At 38.6% G+C, this 21,896-nt stretch overlaps 1 protein-coding gene across 1 annotated transcript; it reads right to left on the reverse strand.

Moving 5' to 3' along the window:
• Positions 1–7,853: 7,853 nt before the first annotated feature.
• LOC115964852 (uncharacterized protein K02A2.6-like) lies at positions 7,854–18,435 on the reverse strand. Its single transcript, XM_031084088.1, has 4 exons — positions 17,851–18,435; positions 16,648–16,957; positions 10,110–10,312; positions 7,854–8,168 (listed from the first exon to the last, which is right to left on the reverse strand). Exons 1-4 carry the CDS (start codon positions 18,433–18,435, stop codon positions 7,854–7,856), a joined length of 1,413 nt encoding a protein of 470 aa, XP_030939948.1.
• Between the last annotated feature and the right edge of the window lie 3,461 nt (positions 18,436–21,896).

Below are 21,896 nucleotides of genomic sequence, written 5' to 3' on the forward strand. Positions count from 1 at the left end.
ACAGGTGATTTGTTTACAAATAGGGAAAACCACCGAGACAAAACCCCACTAGGTGAATTTAAGGTCACCATTCTCGAGAATCCACTATTATCAAAATAAGTAGTTACAAGTAAAGGAATCCCAATACCTTATACCAACCTATAATTGAACTCTTACCCCAATACCCAATTGGACTTGTTCTTTAGTGACAATCTATCCTTTCAATACATGGCTTCCAGTACGTGACTAACCAATAGATGCGTGGATCCTACTACGCGACTTAATCACCAACTTGAGAAGGATGTTGGCTTCAAAGTTCTTCAGCTCATCACACGATGAAGATCAAGAAGCTCCTTGGTCATAAAACCCTACGGTGTACAAACATAGAAGCTTCTTTAACAGGAAGATGAATTAGGGCAAATTTTGTCTTAGGTCAAAACTTTGCTTCACACTCGCGCAACCCTAGACGGCCCTTAAAATAATCCTTATATGTGTTTAGGGTTGTGAGAAAAGAAAGCCTAAACACATACTTATGGATTGGATGAAAATCAGTTCTGAAAAATTGAGTTTCATAAACCTCAATAGATAGCCATCTATCGAGCTAGTTGTCGAGCCACAAACTGAAACATCTTTTAAACCTTGATAGATGCTAGTTGTCGAGTTTTAAAATCCAGCATTTCTTCACTCGATTATTGGACAAACTTGCATGGTTTTAACACTTGAACTTGAAGCCTTGTTCCTTAGAGTAATTATACTCATCCTAGATCTACCCAATTACAAGTAAAGTGTATTTTGTCAAAGGATTAGCCAACTACATAAAATATTGACATATATTCCTAACATTGAATCACATATGTCCTAACAATTTTGACTGTTCCCCTTAGTCAAGTCTATTCACAAACTAACAAAAAAGTGATTAACAACGTTAAACTAAAAGGATTAGGGCTAGAAAAGGTTCCAGTCAAATAAAATTGACTTGAGAGTGTTTTGTAAAAAACTCTCTTTTGATTCACTATTTTCTTGTAAATCTTAGGTTTTTCTCATGGGATTTCTATGTGTTTTGAAAATGAATCATGTAAGGCTTTATATAGTGGAAAAAAGAGATTTAGAGTGGCTTCCAGACGAGTGGGATTCATTCCAAACCTCAGCCATTATTGTAGAAAACTTGTATTTCGTATGTTTTTGAAACCCTAGTTGTGTACTCAGAAATGTGCTTGTGTATGCAAGCTTTGGCCCACGTACACAGGCCGCTGCCCACATACGTGGGCTGAGGGCCACTTTGGTCATTTTATTTTTAAAAATAGATTTTTGCTCATCTAAAATGTTATATTTTCCATTTTAACATTCCTTAATTCAATTTAATATCCGATTAGGCTCTAAATTGGCCTTGGGCCTTAGAGTTTGAGAATTATTGAGGGAACGAGGCCCCGAGTCGTAAGGGGTACAAAATGCAGTGTCTACAGATGCCCTTCTTTTGATTTGTGAGCTTTGCTAATAGAATCAAAAGAATAAAAGAGAAAACATTTTGTTTCAATGTACGGCTCTACCCAACCTATGCACATGACATACATCATGCATAAATGGGGAGAGGTGCATCTCTAAAGAGTTGTGTGGGATTCATATGTCCGAAGTCCCACCTTTTTTGCTCTAGAAACAAGCAACGACAAGTTTGCTATCCCAGAACCTGTTTTGCCAATTGCAAGTAAATAGCGAGTGACTCACTATCCTTGAGTCACTTAAAAAGAAAAAAGAAAACAAATAAAGGGTGCCTTTATTAGCTAACCCAACAAAAAACAAAATGATATAGTCTCTATGGTGTCTATCCAGGGTTCTTGCCTCAAACTTCTTTGAGTGACTTTTTCCTCTTATCTTCTTCACTTCTTTCTCTACCTTATATGGTGAGGCCCTTGCGTCGGGTTAACCTTAGCCTCTTTCTCTATTTCTACCTCTACCTTTTTCTATCATGCTTGCATGTTCAAATTTTCGAAGGATATGTGCACGAATAGTCTTGGTTGTTGGATCCACTAGGGATGGTGAAAACTCACTAAGGAGTGGGCTTGCATGGGAAGGAATCTTCTACCTCTTCATGACTTACTTGGGGATGAGAAACTTATTGAGGAGTAATAGGAATGGACTCGCTGAGGAGTAGTGTAGATGTATGATCCACAGGGGAAGAATCTTCTACTTCTTTTGTGGTTTACTGAGGACTTTGAGGAAGAATCTTCTGCTTCCTCACAGGGGATACTTTAGGTGTACCTAATTTATAGAGGATACTTTGGGGAAGAATCTTCTGCTTCCTCACTAGGGATTGCTTCAATGTGCTTAGGTCCATCGGGGAAGAATCTTTTACCTCCTCTATAGGGATGATATTCTAGACATGCTTCAACCATTATGGAAGAATCTTCTACTTCCTTTATAGGGATGACGCTTGATATGCTTGAAATACTGAGGAAGAATCTTATGCTTCCTTATTGGAGATATTGTTCTTAATATGCTTGAACCATTGAGGAAGAATCTTCTACTTCCTTACTGCTCACTGGGGAGTCCTTTGATGATTTCATACCTAATTTGGGCAATTTTAAGATGTTCTTCATTTTTGGAAGAAGGGAATTTTTTTTACTACTCATGACTAAACTACATGTAGTTTAGCCATCAGGTGTGTTCCTACCTTTTCATTTTCTCCAACAGTTACCGACCATTTCTTTTTCTTCTTCATTCCCTTTATCTTCTTCATCTCTTCATATTCTCTATAACTCCTATTCTCTCTACAAAAACCTGCTCCTCTCCTTCCTCTCACTTTCTGACTCTCTCAAAATCTTAAGCTCCCTCATTCTCTCACTTTCTCTCTAACTCTCTTCATCTCCTCCAACGGCACCCAAGGGCAAGAAGACCTCCTACGTCCTTTCCTCTAATACATTCCACCTCAATTGTTGGAGTGGGGCCATGAGATTGATGGGGTCTCAACCATGGACATACTGGCTAGAAAATCACATTCCCATGGCTGAATCTATAAGTTTTCAAACTTTTTCTCATTTTCAAGTTTCTCTATAATCTTCCATTTTAATGTGTTTTTGGCCATGTAAATGCTTGGGTTTTGCTGTTGGATGATTTTAGATGAAAACTTGACACAGTAGGAGGGGTAAGAACATGTCTAGGATTAATTTTGGATGATGTATCCTTGAAAATGTCAAAAAACTGCTTCTATCTGTGCTTTTGCATGTGTAGGCTTAGGCCTGCGTATGCAGCTTACATTTATGCATACGCAACTCCGTTCTTGCGTACGCATGTGTGTTCTTAAGGTTCTGCATACATGGGGATGGGCCTACATACACGAGGTCTTATCTACATAGGTGGGCTTTGACCCGCGTACATGAGATGCTTGGCAGAAACTCTACTCTGCCCATTTTCACTCCTTTTTCAACTGTTCCATATGCAATCCTAACACTCCTTTTTTGTCATTTTTGCATCTGAACATCAATGTATTCTTCTTTTTATCTTCATTCTTGCATTGAAAACACCATTTTCATATTTTTGCTTAAAACAAGAATCTAATGTCGTCTTCCCTTTTTTGCAATCATCATCCCTATATGCTTATAGGGGAAGTACTAATAAGATGGTGGAATGGTACAACCTTCTCGCCCCTAATACTAGCGCCTACATTAGGAAGGCGGGCTTTGAGCCCATTATTGGTCTTCTTCTAAAGAAGTTTGCGAGAGCCACTTTGGTGTAGTGCCTCATTGAGAGGTGGTGGGACATCACCCACACCTTTCATATTGTTGAGCGAGAGATAATAGTGACTCCTTATGACTTCTACTACATGACCAGCCTTAGCTTCGAAGGGGCCATCATCAACTTGGATGGTGTGTTAGGCATCTAGTTAGGTCTTGACATATTAGGGAGGAAGTAATCCACTAATATTCATCTCCTACCAACGACCATGGAGGAGTGCATCCAGATGGCTATGGCCTTCCTTATTCACTTGTTGGGGGCTTACCTTTTCGCCAGTGGTGGGCAAATGGTGTCTTTGAGGTGGTTGACACTCTTCTAGGACTTTGGAGAGGCACGGAGGGTTAACTGGGTACAGGCATGTCTTATCTATCTTTACTCCACCCTTGACACTCTCAGTTGGGGTACATTGTGGCAGCTTGTGGGGCCTTGGAAGCTCCTTGAGGTTAGTTTTCTTTTCATTCTTTGCACTTTCACTTGTAGCTTGTAGTCTTGCAAACTGAGTTATCTTGAAAACTGTCATCTTTCATTTGTCATCTTGCAAACTATCATCTTGCATCTAACCTATGGTTTATGCTTCTTTTTGTATCGATGGGTGGTTATGTATGGCCTCATAACCCTGGGCACCGACCTTATTTTGAGGGATTTTCCTCTAGTAAGGGCCCACCTTGCTGGGTTGACTTCTGATGAGTTAAGTTCATAGTTCTAGTTTTCACACTTCTTTATACATTTTCCATAGGATACCCTTCTTCTAACCTTGTGTCACTATAGGTTAACTAGACTCCATGGGCTGGCCAGCCCCTTCCTACTTCTCGAGATTTAAAGCCTACTGCTCTCATTGCTTTAGAGATCACCTGAGCTTTTGAAGGAGCGAGCTTGAGGGTGCTATATTTGGGGGAGAGGGTGTGGTGCTAGTTGGTGGGTAGGGATGACCTCTAGATTCTGATGGACCCTCCTGAGTTCATGCTTGCCCCACACTCCATGATCGATGTTGAGTACCATTCAAGGGGGAGTGGTGGTCCCTACACTGGGTGGCCTCTCGAGGGGTTGGACTACGAGGAGTTCAACATCACCCGCCTTATGCTTTCCCTCACTGCTTGAGTATGTGCTCAATCTCTCCTTTTTCTCTTCCTTTACTTTACCTTGTTTGTCATGCCTTCTAATGTGGAAAACTGTAACAGGAGGAGCCTACAATCTGTGAGCTTATTAACCTTCCACCCCTTGCTTGGACAATCTATGCCTATAGCTCGGATGGCTTTGCTCGGAAGCGTGGGGTGCCCCGTTACCCTAATGTTGTAGGCTCTCCTTTCCCTCCTAACATTCGGGTGGTGAGTTCTTTGTTCCCTTTGTTCTTTCTCTTTTTGCCAATCCTACCTTTTTTTTTAGTCACTAACCATTCTTTCTTTGAATTGCAACCCACTATCCAAGAGCATGAGGAATTGGTATGGTTTGCTGAGAATCTCAAGTTAAAGGTGACCAACTATTCGAGGGAGCCATATGGTCTTGGAGGAATGACCTACCCAGGTGGTGGTGATGATGATGATGATAGTGGCGAGGAGGAGGATTCAAAGGTGACTCCTAGCTACCAACCAAGGAAAAGGCGACACCATTGATTACCTGCAGTTCAAGATATAGTCATACACATAGATTTTCTTTTTCTTTTTTTTTTTGCTTTTAATTTTTTTCATTCACTTAGCAAACATTTGGATTTAAGTTTGAGACAAAGGATTGTATTTAAGAACATCTTTTTACATTTATGCTTTTGATTGGGACCTAGCACTTAATTTACGAAATATATGATAAATTGTATGTTTTTATATAACTTTGCTTCTTGGATGCTTGAAATCTTGTGCTTGGAATGTGCTTTGGATGATCCTTTAGGTCATAGGAACCCTAGGAATGCTTTGGAGTGAAAAACTCTGCTTGAACAGGGGAACATGGGCTTCTGCCAAGCGCCGTACATAGCTTTGACTTTGTGTGCACAAGATTGACTTTGCGTACGTGGGTCGCGAATTAGAAAAACCCTAACCAACTTACTTAAGAATAAAAATAGCTATTTGAGTTTAAAACCCTTGCCAACGAATTTTCAACCTAGGGAGCCCTTTTTTAAGATCCGTCAATGGCAAAAAACTCTCCTTTTGATGTTTTAGCTTGGATTAGTAGGCTTGGTATTGATTTCAAGGATTCCACTGCTCCCTATGGTCTTTCTTGTGTCTTTACCTACCATCAAATCAAAGTGAATGAGCCTCTTCTTCATGTTCCTGTCAACTATTGGGTTCATCCTCAGCATATATTATGTTTCAATGGAATAGAACTATACCCCACTATTGAAGAGTTTGGTGCTATCATGGGTGAACTAGAGATTGATGATCACATCTTTGCTACCATGGATGGGTGTCTTCCTTCTTTACTACGAGTTGTGTAGGTGTCTCTACTGCCATGGCAAATAGGTGGTGTGTATTTGGCAAACTCAACCTTAGGTTGGTCTTTGAGTATTTTTCCGGTTGGTCTTTGCAAGGTATTTCTTGGTTCAAAAGTCATATTTTGTGGACCCCCGAATGTGCATGGTGGCTTATAAGCTAAAGAGAGGTAATCTAGTGGGCTTGATCTTGGCGAAAACCCTCAATGGTTTGGATGCCTTTCATAGGAAGAAAGTTAGCTTCTCTACAGGAAGTCCTCTTCTTCTTCAGGTATAATCCCTAACTTATGCCCAGGTTCTTGACCTAGCGGGATTCCTCAAATTTTTACATGGATTGCCTTTCAGTTTTCAACCCATCGAGGCACCTTATATCGTCTTTCAATTTTATTTTTATTTTGTCTTACTCATGCTCTCCATCTTTTCTTCCCTTTCTTTTTTTCTTCTATCTCTCTTCTTTTTACCTTCTCTCTCTCTATTTTTTTTTTTTTTTTTTAAAGATATGGCTAAAAGAGAGGCTTTGGTTGCTTCAACCTCCGACTATACCCCTCAACACCTACCTTCTTAGGCATCTTAGGGACCATCAGCTTCATCAAAATGACATGAGCTTTGAGGTGTACATGGAGCTTATGGGCTGCCTTAAGGAGACCAACATTCAGTGGGTCATGGAATGGGGGCACATCTCAAGCATGGTCCATAGTTGCTGCAAGGATCGTTGTATGACTTTAGTCGGGCTTCGTTATTGCTCCTACTACTCTACTTGTCCCTTCTCAAGGAAATTTGGAGAATGTCAAGGAGCTCCTAACGATAAAGGTGCCTTCCACACCGTGGTGTTCACCAATAGGATCCTGGGTAGGATCAGTGAGGCTTGGCCATGCTATAGGGTGATGAAAGGCATTGTTCCTCCTCGATAGATCTACCCCACTGTAAGGTACAAGCAATGGTTGGAGGATGACATGAAGTGGATTTTGAGGGATGAGAAAGCTTACATGAGGACTAGCAAGAAAGCAAGAAGAACTAAGTGACCACCTTCATATGCCCCATATTTTAATTTTCTACACTTTTATAATTCTCGTATTTTTGTTTTTGAAGTTAATAAAGGATTATAATGTTCCAAATCTCCTATGAAAACAATCTTATTATCTTTTAATTTCAGCAATGAAAGAATCACTTTCTTATTATCTTCACTCATCGTCATATCAATTTTCTTTTCTTTTCTTTTCTTTTTCCTTTACCATGTAACTTTTGCCCTTGACGTCCCTTTAGGAATTTTCGCCATGCCATGGTCTTTTCCCTTAACTTTGGCCTAGACTGCCCTTTTGGGTTTTCAATCTAGCGGGGTTCTTTTGCCTTAATTTTTGCCTAGGCTGCCTATTTGAGCTTTCAACCTATCAGCCTTTTTTTTTTCTATTTTTTTTTAATGTGGTATTTTCGGAGTCTATCCATATTAATCGGGCAAAGCATCTCTTCCCCATCCAAATTTGTGATCCTTATGGCGCCTCCATACGTGATCTTGTTAATGATAAAAGGCCCAAACCACATCAGTTTTATCTTTCCTCTTGGATCAAAAGTTTCATCACTAAGCACCTCTAGGACCAAGTCCCCTTCTTTAAGGATTCTTGGTTTCACCTTCTTATTGAATGCTCTAGCAATCAATTATTGGTACCCTTGTGCATGATATTGTGCCCTAGTCCTCTTCTCATCTATCAAAGCTAATTGTTCATATCTTGCCTTAGCCCAATTCTAGGACCTTGGTTTTCACCAATACTCTCAAAGATTGTATCTCTACCTCAATGGGAAACATCGCCTCACTACCATAAACCAAAGAATAAGGTGGTTCCCAATTCGAGGCACAGATAGAAGTTCTATAACCCCACAAGCCAAATGGAAGCTTCTCGGCCCAATCTTTGTATGTCACTACCATCTTGGCTAGGATATTCCTCATATTCTTATTAGCTATTTCTGCAGCCCTATTAGCTTGTGGTCTATATGGTGAAGACTTGTGATACTCAAGGCTATATCCTTTCATGACCTTTCGGACTTTGCCCTTAAAGTGGGAACCATTATAAGAGATGATCTCTTAAGGTACTCTAAACCAACATATGATGTTGTTTTCTAAAAACTGAGTCGCATGCTTAGCCTTCAATACAGAGTAGGAGGCTACCTCCACCCACTAAATGAAGTAGTTTGTAAGGTTGAATTTATTCAACTATGTGTTGGTTTTATTTCGTGTCAAATTTGCTTGTAATTCAGTATTTAGAAACCATGTATTTAGGTGGGAATTGTGTAAGGGTTGTGAGTGAGAGAATGTAAAGATTTGATCAAGTGTGTGCATTCAAGAGCATTCTCGCGAGTAGAACTTGCGACTAACTTGCAAGTGGTGACTTGCCAGAAGTGTCACAACGTGTGGAGCATGCAGGAAGTTGAAGGGTCAAGATAGTGACAGTTTTTAGACCCCTTAAAAAATTGATTAAACCTAGGTAATTAGCCAAGTTATTACTTAGTCCAATTATGCAAGTCTAAGTTATCACAATAATAAAGATCAAATCATGCAAAGCAGCAGAAAATAAATAACACACGATATGATCACCCAGGAAACCAAACCGATAAAAATCTGGGGAGGATTTGACCTAGCTATCCTCAAGGTAAACTTGAATCCACTATCTTGAAAGAATCGAAGTTCATACAAAAGGACTTACAAGCACCCCCGCTTGACTTCCTAATGCTACCAACCAGTAGAACTTACTGACACGACCACGTGCAAGCTCCGAATCCACGGACTCCTTCTTTCTTTGGATTCCCACCAGCTACAAGCACCCCGCTTGTGTATTCTTTAAGCTTTAATGGCAGCAACTGTTTTGATCATCAAGGTGTAGAAACTATCTCCTCCTTGAAAACCCTAAATTTGTGTAAATGAAAGCTCCTCTAGATCTCACAAGAGATTTACACAAACCGCAATATGAGCAACACTAAAACGTGGCTAGGGTTTACCTTTTATACTTAGGACAAATAAGAAAGCCTAAAAATGTTTTAAAAAAACTAGGGCTGAGTTGGAAAATTCTACAGAAAAGCAATCTGCCCGAGCTTCGATCGGTCAAGCCTAAGCTTCGATCAATTGAGCCAGGCCGAAAGCCACAGTGCTTTCTGCTTTACACTCGATTCCAACTTTACATTGACATACAACTTCGAGCTAGCTTTAAACACTTCTAAACACATTGTTTTAATCATGGTTTGCCAACAATACAAATTAGAGTTCTAAATACACAAAGTCTTAAACTTTAGAACCTAACAAACTCCCCCTTTGGCAATCCGTGACAAAACACAACATAGAAGCTCAAATTTTACAAAAAGAAAAGCCCTTTACAAAATAATGCTCATAAACCAAATTCAATCCTAACTACTATCCATCAGTTGCAAGTGTAGACAGCAGCTCAATTGAATCAACCTGTATATTTCCTGAAACACTAAACAAAATGCATAACCGCATGTGTGGAAATAATACAAGTAAACAAAATAACTTCTTGAATTCAAACAACACACTAATAAAGACATATATCAATGAATAACTCATAAATATAAATCAATAAGTAGTTTGAAACAAGAAACAAATAAAGTACCAACAAAAACATAAAACTCCCCCTAACATGAATAACCCATCAAAAACAAGGTAAGAGCTAAAAATGTTAAGTACACAGTGAAGCACCTAGATACAATCTAAAACTCCACAAGCTCCAACCAAAATCAAAAAGTCTCCCCCTGAAAACAAAAAACCTACAAGTACTCCCCCTTTTTGTGACGGAATGCCAAAGGGCAAACAAGATATCCATCATCAAAAGGGAGGTGGTCTAAATTGCGCCAACTCCGCACGCAAAGCTCGGATCTCATCAAGCACGTCCACCAAAATCTGTCCTTGAGCCGCCTGAACGGTCAAGACATGATCCAACTGACGACGAATGTCTGAATCATCCGAAGCAGTCGATGGAGGAACATCAGCCTCAGCAGCAGTAGCAACACCTGAAGTCTCAACAGCAGCTGTACCTGTAGAAGAGGGAGGAGGGACAACACTACTAGATGATGCACCTCTAGTACGAGAAGGAGCAACTTGTAACTGAGTAGCCCTCTGACGAAGAAAGGTGGCACCTATGGGAGCTATCACATGAATAGGCTCACCTGATGGAAAACCATCTAAACCTAAATAGAGCAGAATCCTATGAATGAAAATAGGATGAATCAGTGCATGCCCTACGGCAGAACTCCTATGAACCTCGTTCAAAGAACGAAGAAACAAGTGAGGAAAACTGATGGATGCTCCAAAAGCAAAGGCATGCAAAAACACACATCGTTCTAAAGGGATGGTGTGTAAGTGAGAGATAGGTCACAAGGAATGACACGCAATCCTAAAGAAAAGATAGGCAGTCTCGGTGAGCTCAGCGGACGTGATCTGAGGATCAGAACCCCCCTGGATAGATGACCCAGTGATGTAAGACATGACAACATCTAAAGAGGGTGACTCATCATAGGGATAGTCAGCATCCTAAACAACCTGCACCCCAAGAGCCTCAGCCACCACTCGAGGGGTAATGGTGAACTCTACACCTCGTATCCAACTCCTAACTAAGGTGTTGGAATCATAGATGTGGCAAGAGAGGTTCGAGTAGAACTCTCTAATCAGGGTGGTCAGAGGGGATGATCTATCTCTACGAGAGGCAACCAACCCCTAGACTCAAAATTGGCCCTAATGGCTGGATCAAGTGCATCTAACACAACGGCTCGCTCAGACCAGATCTTACGCCTACAGTTCAAGGTGTCATAGGCTTCTCTACACTTATCATTCTTAAACAGCTCTACTCTAGGTGGAGACTCAAAGGAAGTGGAAGTGGTCCTGTGAGCTCTAGTTTTCCTAGGCATGGTGCTAAGATAAGGATCAAAACACAGAGCGAAAAAGAAAAAACCACAAACCAAAAACCAAGGGCAGACTGCAAGTTAGCACAAAAAACAAAAAAAAAATCAAAATCTATATGATGCATGAACAAGTTTAAATGTCATGATGCATGTGCTAATGCAGTGAATTAAGTCAAAAAGATTCAAATTACTAAATTGGCTAGCACATAAAGGTTTTTAACACAAAAATCCCAAAATATAGAAACCACTTGATCAATTTTAAAAAAATTGACGAATTGATCATTACACATGATATAATAACAAAAATAATGACCAAATACATCAATTGGAGAAGCCAATTTCATCAATTTAAGTCTAATTTGACAAAATCCCCAATTCGGATCAAATTCAAAACCCTAGAATTTCCAATTTTTCAAAAACGACAAAATTGATCAAATTAAACTATAGGGAACATCAATATAATATCATGGCACAAAAACCCATTGATCAATTACACAAGAATAGGCTTGAATCATCAAAAACCCCAAAAATTTTGAAGATGCCGAAAATAGCCATGAGAATGCATGAAAAATGCATGAAAACAAGAAATAAACTTGAAAAAGAAGGGCAAAAGGGTCTTATCGACTTCTAAGAACAAAAACCTTGCAAAAATCTTGAAGGAAAACGACAAAAATTTGATGGTGGAGCCAAGAGCCAATGTGGAGAGAGAGAAAAGCTTGAAAAAGTTTGAATAGTGACTTTGAAAAAGTCCTATTCTGCTTTTTAAAAAACCTGATACACGAGTTTCGATCGGTCAAAAATCAGCCTCGACCGGTCGAAACAGACAGAGACTCCCTCTCTCAAAAATTTTAAAAATTTCGATCGGTCGAAAAACAAAATGGACCGATCGAATTAGGCAGAGGCTCACCATATTTTTCTGGAAAAACACAATTTTTGAAAAACAAGTTGATTTAACTCAAAGCATTAAAATTTAAGACCAAAAGTGCATGAGTATGAGATGATATGATTTTCCAAACAAGAATTTTAAGCCCAATATTCCCAAAAGCAAAATTTTGCATTCTCCACAAATTTTCAAGCAACAAATTTAGTTTGCACATAATTCAAGGTGATTGAAAAAAAACTTGGTTGGTCAAACCATAAACACACACAATAACATGTACAATGTTTAGCAAAGAGTAACTCGTGTAGTGTGTGCAACTAGCAAAGATTTGAGATACATGTGAGGTGATATGTAAATAGAAATCAATCACAAAGTCTACAAAATTCATCACAAAGAATTTAAAAGAGACTATCACCTAAAGAGTTACATCATATAACTCCCACGTCTCCTAGATCATAAGCTTGCAATCATATAAGTTTCTTGTATTTATGCCTCATAATATACATTCCAATTTTAAGTTTATGTGAGTTTGGCATCAAGCCTAATAGTACACACCAATTAGATTTTAAGAATTAAGCACTTTTACCGAGGCTTCACCTCATGTTCTTTTTGTGCATGTGCTACACTTTCTCGAGTACAAAATCTTATGATATGCACTAAGGTGTTCATGATTGGCTAGTGAACAGTGGTGAGATGGTTATTTATGCCTTTCTCTAAAAGTTCAAGTCCAACATTTAAAAACATGTGACTTCAAGATTAAGACATAATAATCAAAAACCATACACATCTTTCCCACACAACATGCACTACAAATCTTCAACTAGTAAAGTGCAATAAATAAGCTCATTAAAGTTAAACAAGGTACAAAAGTCATGTTATGTGAAAATAAATTGACCATCCTCGTTCTCAAAAACCAAGAAGAATAATGCAAACAAAATGTGCTTCCTTTTCCCCCTTTTTGTTTATTATAAAAATAAAAATACCTAGAATGAAATGCATGAATGTTATGCTATGCAAATCCTAGAGACAGAAAAACAAAACCAAAGAACAATGGTCACAAATGGTAAAGCAATGAAGCACAAGGACCAAGTCAGAAAGACTCAGTTAGGTCGAGTCTTTTGCATCCAAAACTTTTTAGATTCACCACAAGCATTGGAGTTCTTATTCACTTGAGAATGATTACCAACTCTAGGATTGGAATAAAGGTTTAAAGCCTTTACCAAATCACCAATAAGTACCATAGGATCAAGTGCTTGAGGCACAGGTACTTTTGGTTTGTTTGCTCTCTTTGCAGCTTGCAGCTTGTAGCAATTTGGACGTATGTGTCCATTCTTTCCACAAAAGTGACAAACCCATGCAGGTTTATCATGTGTCTTGTCCTTAGATAGGGTAGGCTTCTTAAGCTTAGATTCTTTCAGATCAACCCTAATCTTCCTAAATGATAAACCTTCTAAGGATTTAGCAACCTCACTCACAGAGGGATTGACAGTCTCACTCACTATCTCACTCACAGAAGGTTCAGAAGAAAAAGATGAAGGAATAAATTTAGTGGAATGGGGAGCGGACACACAGATGCTATCAACATATCCTAAACCAGTTTTGTCAGAAGATGACTTTTGAACACTCAGCATTTGATCAAGTTTAGAACTAGCAGATCTAGCAACAGATAAATCAAGTTCCAAAGATTTAACTTTATTAAGCAAAAGCATGTTTTCAGTTTTCACATTGTTCAAAATATCATTAGCATCAAGCAATTTAACAAGCAAATTTTTCTTTTCAAGCTCAAGAGATTCAATTTTCTTTAGGCCAAGTTCAACATTCATAGCATCCTTTGCAGCAACTTTGCGAAGTTTGTTATAGGCCTCTTGAAGATCTGCATCTTCAGAGAGTTCCCTATCAGAAGGGTTCTCTTCAACAGATATACTCTCATCAACTACAGTAGTAGTAGTGAAAGTAATGAAGTTTTCATCCTCATCACAATCAAAATCATGATCAGAAACTTCATCATCACTAAGGGTTACAGCCATAGCCTTACCCATAGACTTCAAATAGGTTGGACATTCAGATTTCATGTGTCCATACCCTTGACATCCAAAACATTGAGAGCCCAAAGAATTATTGGAAGTTTGACCTACTCTTTCTCTAGGTTTATCATTGTTATTAACCTTAGTGGGATCATGCTGCCTAAAATTTCTAGGTTCAGCAGTGTTTGTACCTCTTGCCTTTCTATTGTTATTCCTGAGAAAGTTTCTAAAGTTCTTGGCAAGATAGGCAATCTCTGTAGCAGAGAGCTCATCATCAAATCCACCACTATCAACATCATCAACTGACTTAAGAGCCATTGATTTGGATTTGGTAGTTTTGGGTAGATCCAACTCATAGGATTGAAGAGATCCTACAAGCTCATCCACAGGGATGGAGTCCACATCCTTGCTTTCAGTAATGGCAGTCACCTTGGGTCTAAAGTTCTCAGTCAAAGATCTAAGAATTTTCTTAACAATTTTATGTTGATCATAGATTTCACCCAAGTTAAAAGCAGAATTAACAATATCATTCAGTTTAGCATAGAATTCATCAAAGGATTCATCATCAGACATCCTAATGCTTTCAAATTTAGAAGTCAATTGCTGCAATTTATTTATTTTGACAGCCTTTATGCCTTCATGTACTGTCTGGAGGATATTCCAAGCAGTATAAGCGATCTCAACATTCGAGATTCTCTTAAATTCCTCCATAGAAACAACATTAAAAATCGCATTCATAGCCTTGCTATTAAACGAAGCTGCTTCTTTCTGAGAAGTTTGTCACTCACTAACAGGAGTAGTGGGCTTCTCCCATCCATATTCAAATGAGTTCCACACCCTCTCATCAATGGATTTTAGGAAAGCTTTCATCCTTACTTTCCAGTAAGCATAATTATTCCCATCAAAGTGAGGAGGAATAACTAGAGAGTGTCCGTGTTCCATGACAACAGGGGTCAAGGATCAGCTCAGTGATCAAAGGATTAACAACAAAAGAGCAACCCGCTTTGATACCACTTGACAGTTTTTACACCCCTTAAACAATTGATTAAACCTAGGTAATTAGCCAAGTTGTTACTTAGTCCAATTATGCAAGTCTAGGTTATCACAATAATAAAGATCAAATCATGCAAAGCAGCGGAAAACAAATAACACACGATATGATTACCCAGGAAACCAAACCGGTAAAAACCTGGGAAGGATTTGATCTAGCTATCCTCAAGGTAAATTTGAATCTACTATCTTGAAAGAATCGAAGTTCATACAAAAGGACTTACAAGCACCCCCGCTTGACTTCCTAATGCTACCAACCAGTAGAACTTACTGACACGACCACGTGTAAGCTCCGAATCCACGGACTCCTTCTTTCTTTGGATTCCCACCAGCTACAAGCACCCCCGCTTGTATATTCTTTAAGCTTTAATGGCAGCAACTGTTTTGATCATCAAGATGTAGAAACTATCTCCTCCTTGAAAACCCTAAGTTTGTGTAAAGGAAAGCTCCTCTAGATCTCACAAGATATTTACACAAACCGCAATATGAGCAACACTAAAACGTGGCTAGGGTTTGCCTTTTATACTTAGGACAAATAAGAAACCCTAAAAACGTTTTAAAACAACTAGGGCTGAGTTGAAAAATTCTGCAGAAAAGCAATCTACCCGAGCTTCGATCGGTCGAGCCTAAGCTTCGATCGATCGAGCCAGGCCAAAAGCCACAGTGCTTTCTGCTTTACACTCGATTCCAACTTTACATTGACATACAACTTTGAGCTAGCTTTAAACACTTCTAAACACATTGTTTTGATCATGGTTTGCCAACAATACAAATTAGAGTCCTAAATACACAAAGTCCTAAACTTTAGAACCTAACAGATAGCTAGATCACTACAGGACAAAAAGTACAGTCTGGCCATTCTGGTATTTGGCGATTGGAACTCATGACTCATCCCAGTCGTGAGTCACTCGCCAAAGCCCCCTTTTTTTGCAGAAAAATGACTTTTCTTATTCCTTCTCATACCCTACTATAAATACCCTTATACCCATGAAATGTAGAGAGCTTCTAAAGGGAATATTTAGAGATAAACCCTAGAGAACAACAAGATTGATTCATCTAGAATCTTATACCTTTGATTCTCAAGTTCCTCTACTCTCACCCTTTCCATTGTCATACCCTTGAGAGGATCTTTAGCCAAATCCTTACCTCACCATATACATATCAGTGGGAAGGTTATTTGGTGCTTAGGAAGCAATTTAGAGAGGACCAATTCATTTGGTTAATGCATTGGGCTTATTGCAAGATTCGAAAAACTAGAGAAGACATGGTTAGACTTAACCCTGTTGGAGCAAGAAGCTTGGAAGGCTTACGTGCATCGGGTAGATTAGGGTTGGAGAGTCTATTGCTATTCATGTATCCCAGTTAATTTTCTAGTAGATTATTTTACTACTTGGAGGGCAGCGAAGAGGTTTTTCGCCAAGATTTTTGGTTTCATCTTTGGTAAAATGTGCCAATGTTGTCTTGTGTTTGCATCTCTCTAATCCTTACTCTTTGCCTTTAATCACAGCTGTTTTGTGATTACATTATGGCTTAGAGTAGTTCAGTTGTTTGGGTATAGCTTGTACATATCATTCTACACATATATTGTTTGAGTTTAAACTTGTGTTGATTATTTAGAAATTAGAGGTCTAAACATTTACTATTGTTTTATACACCAAGTGAACTTTTACAATCAATTGCCACCAAAATGTACTTGTGCCCATTCAAGGTCTTAGGAGCTATCCTTCCAATCACATCTATGCCCCAAACTAAGAATGGCCATGGAGAAGTCATGCTATACAACTCACTAGGTGTTACATGGTTCAAGTTTGCATGTGTTTGACAATCATGGCAACTTTTCACGTAGTCCATGCAATCAATCTCCATTGTATTCCAATAATACCCAATCCTTGGGACTTTTTTGGCTAACATTCTTCCATTCATATGAAGGCAACAAATCCCTTGATGAACTTCTTCCATTACCCTCTCTGCTTCTTCTTTCTTAAAGCAATGAAGGTGTATATCGTCATAGGACCTTTTATAGAGTTGTCTTCCACATAGGATGTATTGTGTTGCCATCATCCTAATGGAACAACGTTCTCTCTTGTCGACACCATTTGAATATGCCCCTAATCCCAAAAACTTTACAATGTCGTAGGACCATGGAACTTCCTCTTCCTCTACGGTTATTACTGAAGCTTCAGTCTTCCTTTTGTGCACTTCCTCATAACTTTGCTTAATCTCTAAGGGTCATGTCTACACTCCTTTAGGTATTTCAACCACGAAGGCCAAGTAGCTAAGGCATCTGCAAATTGATTTTAAGCTCTAGGGATAATTGTATACTCAATCTTGTCAAAGGTTTTGGTCAAGTCTTCTAGGTATTGTTGATAAGGCTTTAAGTGTTCCTCCTTCACCCTCCATAACTTTTGTACTTGGGCTATAACCAAAGTAGATTCTCCAAAAACTTTGGCCTCTTTTACCCTCAACTCTTGAAGAGCTTCCATTCCAATGATACAACCTTCATATTCAGAGTTCAACTTGATTGCCAAAGGTATGTGAGATCCCTTAAGAGTGATCAAGAGTACTCCTATCCCATTCCCTTATTGGTTTATGGCTTCATCAAAGTACATCTTCCAAGTCCCTAACTTAACATCCAAAATGTCCTCATCTAGAAAGTCTTCTTTGCCATCTTCCCCCTCTATAGGATTCTTGGCACCAAATATTGACACATATTTAGAAAGGTAAAATGATATGTCTCAATTTCTGGACAGCCCAAACTAGTACAAAGCATGACTTTTCTATGGGAGTGTATCTAGTCCCATAATCATGGAACCTTTTGCTCAAGTAATATATGGCCCTCTCATTCTTCTCATTATCTTCTTGTGCTATCATACCGCATCCCCTATGATAAAGTCGTATAGGAGTAAGGGTTTTCCATGTTGTGGAGGCACTAGGATAGGCGGATGGAGGAGATATTCCTTGATAAGTTCAAAGGCATTTTGGCACTCATCATTCCATGTATGTGGTTCATTCTTCCTTAAGACTTTGAAGATGGGCTCACAAGTGGAAGTGAGCTTGGCAATGAATCGACTAATGTATTGTAATCGACCGAAGAAACTCCTTATTTCTTTCTCACTTTTGGGTGGAGGCATCTCCAATAAGGCTTTGATTTTAGATGGGTCAACTTTTATCCCTTTGTCACTCACTGAGAAGCCTAGCAATTTTCTTGTAATTACTCCAAAGGTGCACTTTTGTGGGTTCAACCTCAATCTATATTCTTTAATCCTCTCGAAGAACTTACTCAAGTTTATGGTATGGCTTTCTCTATCCTTGGATTTCACTATCATATCATCAACATACACCTCTACCTCATTATGCATCATATCATGCAACAAGGCTGTGGCCATCCTTTGGTAAATTGCCCCGGCACGGCATTCTTGAGACCAAACGGCATCATCATGTAACAATAGATTCCCCATTTGGTAATGAAAGTGGTTTTGGTCATGTCCTTGGGAGCTATCTTGATTTGGTTGTACCCTAAAAAACCATCCATGAAAGACATCAAGGCACTTCCTATCGTGTTATCTACCAAGAGATCAATGTGAGGGAGAGGGAAGTCATCCTTAGGGCATGCCTTGTTCAAGTCTCTAAAGTCCACACACATTCTCACTTTCCCATCTTTCTTAGGTACAGGCACGACATTGTCTATCCATTTGGCTTGGTGTACAGTTTTGATGAACCCTACTTTTAATTGCTTGGTGACTTCCTCTTTGATTTTTATGAGCCATTAGGTCCTCATTCTTCTTAACTTTTGCTTGATGGGTACCATGTGATCATGAGTATCAATGTAATGTTGAGCTATCTTGGGGTCGATTCTAGGCATATCTTCATAGGACTATGCAAACACCTCTTGAAATTCCATGAGGAGTTCTTGAAGATCTTTTCTTTGCTTTTCTTTTAGAGTTGAGCCAATTCTGATTAAGCGTGGATTCTCATCATTGCCTAAATTAATAGTTTCAAGAGTTAGTTCCATAGGTTCAATTTTCTTTTCCAATTGTTTATTAATTTCATTTTCAAATTGATTTGAATTATTTAAGTGCAGAATTTCAATGTTATGGGACACATCAACATAATCCAAATCAGAATTCATCTTATTGAAAAAATTGAAAAGTACATTGGAACTTGCATTACAAAACTTTTTTCCCATGTTATCAGAAAACCCAACCCAAGTCCAACTATTAATGGGCCCCACAATAGGCATGATGAATTTGAGAGGGTCACTTGGCTCTTCATTAGTGATGGCAAACACATCCCTACTCGTTTTCATCATGGTCTTCATTGCTTTGGCATCCATGTAATTCACCCAATCAATTTCTTCTTATATCTCTTTGATAACCATAGTAGACTTCTCCTTAAAAGTGAGTTTTTCAATGAAGAACATCTCCCAACCTGGATACACCTTTCCATCCCTACCTACCCAAGGTTTGGGGAAGCCACAATAAGGGAAGTCTCCTCCTTCTTTCATGAAGTGCCTATTGAGAGTGCCATGGTCTTTCTTGATTTCGTTGTAGCCTTTAAAGAATTCTAGACCTTCCTTAGTCACTTAAGTCTTGACATTAGGGAACTCAAATACTCCTCTTCCTTCCTTCCCAAGGCCCATTCCAGGCATGTATCCCATGTTCTTCATCATTGCAATCACCTCATGGCTACAATATGGGAACAAGTCAGTAGCATACTTTTCATCCTTCAACCCATAGTTAGCCATATTCACAAACTCAAAGCCATTCATTTGAAGCTCACTTCCTCCTTCCTTGAGTCTACAAACCAGTACTAGAATTTCATCGTCTCCAAACACTATGGAAATCCCTACTTTCGATGGGATCTTCATCTTTTGGTGTAGTGAGGAGGGGATTGCCCCATGGGGGTAAAGCCAAGCTCCTCCTAAGAGAAGGTTGCAATTTGGGGTAATGTCCATGACATGAAAGTCTACAATAGTTTCTGTTAACCCAAACTCGCAAGGAGCCTTGAAAGTACCCATGACCTTCCTTGAAGTATTGTCATATGCCCTTACGGTTAAGGGAGAAGGGAAGATAGTCTCCATATCTAGGCCAATAACGAGGGTCGTCCTAAAAAGGCAAATATTCAAGGTGGACCCATTATCAATAAGAACCATTGGAACCTTGGCACCCATACATTCAATGGTGATTTGCAAGGCTCTAGTATGAGTTGCTCCTTTGGGAGGTAGATCTTCATTAGAAAAGGCAAGGAGGGTGTGTGAGGAACCCTCGACTCCCATGAGAGACAAAACCTATTATGGTGTAGTTTCTATAGGTACTTCTTTCCCATTCAAAGTGTCTAAGAGAGCCTTATAATGCTTTTGAGAAGCCATGAGTAGGCCCCATACGAACACATGAGCTTAGGTTTTCTTTAATTGCATTAAGACCATATCTTTTTTTTCTTTGTCTCCTTTAGGTTTCGTGGGCCTGGATCCTTCCCTTAAATCTCTACCAAGATGATCCTTTTCCAAAAAGAATGGCTTGTAGTGCTTCCTATGTTGGAAAATATGGTTTTGTATCTCATACAAAATACACAGCAGAAGTAACAATTAGGGATCTACTTCATTCATGAGAGATAATAAGTAACCTTGAATTCTAGAATAAAGAATAGAAAGCATACCTTGATCCTATGAAAATCAAAACTAGTACTTTAGAATACCTTTAATCTTCATCTGAATTCCACATGTTGCCCAAGAAGTGTGGTCTTTCAATCAGTATTTTATGTATGTTGATTCTCAAAGAAAGTCTTTCTTCTTCTCCTTGTAAAGAAAAACTATTTTCTTTTCTTTTCATTATACGTACCTTTTAACTACCTTGGTAGTTACTTTATTTAATAACTCTTATTAAATAAAAACTGATTATTTAATTGGGTTAGCCTTTTGGGCCTACCCAATTAGGCTTTAGTGTGTGGCTTAAGATGGGACCAAAGGGAACAAATTAGACTCTGGCTCCAATGGGCCTTGGGCTTTTCTGTCAACTCTTGACAAGTCCAAAGTTACCATTAATTATATTTAATATCACTATATAAATATAATTTCACTCTAGACCTTATTAATAAATTATATCCTAAGACTCTAATGATATCATTTGACCCCTCCTTGAAATATCCATAGTGAACGAAGTCATAAAGAGCTATCACTTTGTAAACAACTATTTTATCCTTGAATACCCGGTTTAATCTTTTAGTTATTCACATTTATTGAAATTCAATTTCAATAAATATAAGCTTTAGTAATTTCTTACTAAAGTAGGCGCCCTAAATAACCAATTCCTATTAAACTTATCTCAAGTGGATATTTCGTGTCTCTACAAAGAGATCATGGATTCCATCTTGAGAATATGTGTTCCCTCAACACTACGTGTGGTTACCCAACATACTAAGGTTTTGACTGTGAATATTAGATCTCACTCCTGATATATCAGAGTAACCTATATTTCATGATCAGGTCCACTACCCTCTCAGGATTAAGAGTCTAAAAAATTAAGTCGTGAGATTAATTATTCATGTGATAGTTGTTGATTGAATAATTAATCTCATAACGGTCCAATTCAATATGTCTTAACTCTTAAGACACATCAACACATCAACTAGAAGTCTCCACTTTCATGATAAAGACAAACCATCTTAGTTAATGTGTTATAGTCTTCGCAAATGAAACGCCCAATTTCATCATCAACTACAAACTATATTTTGAGTTTACAAGGAACTTGTGATTTATATTTTTGTGACTAAATCACATAAATCACATACAATGCATCTCATGGACTATGATAATGTCCCATTAGTTCATTTATAAATAGTCTCATATAATAAGCAATTTAATTATTTATGACATGCCAATAAATTGAATTTTAGGGCATAAACCCCAACAATCTCCCATTTG

This window comes from Quercus lobata, chromosome 10 (genome assembly GCF_001633185.2).
Source record: "Quercus lobata isolate SW786 chromosome 10, ValleyOak3.0 Primary Assembly, whole genome shotgun sequence".
Lineage (NCBI taxonomy): Eukaryota > Viridiplantae > Streptophyta > Magnoliopsida > Fagales > Fagaceae > Quercus > Quercus lobata.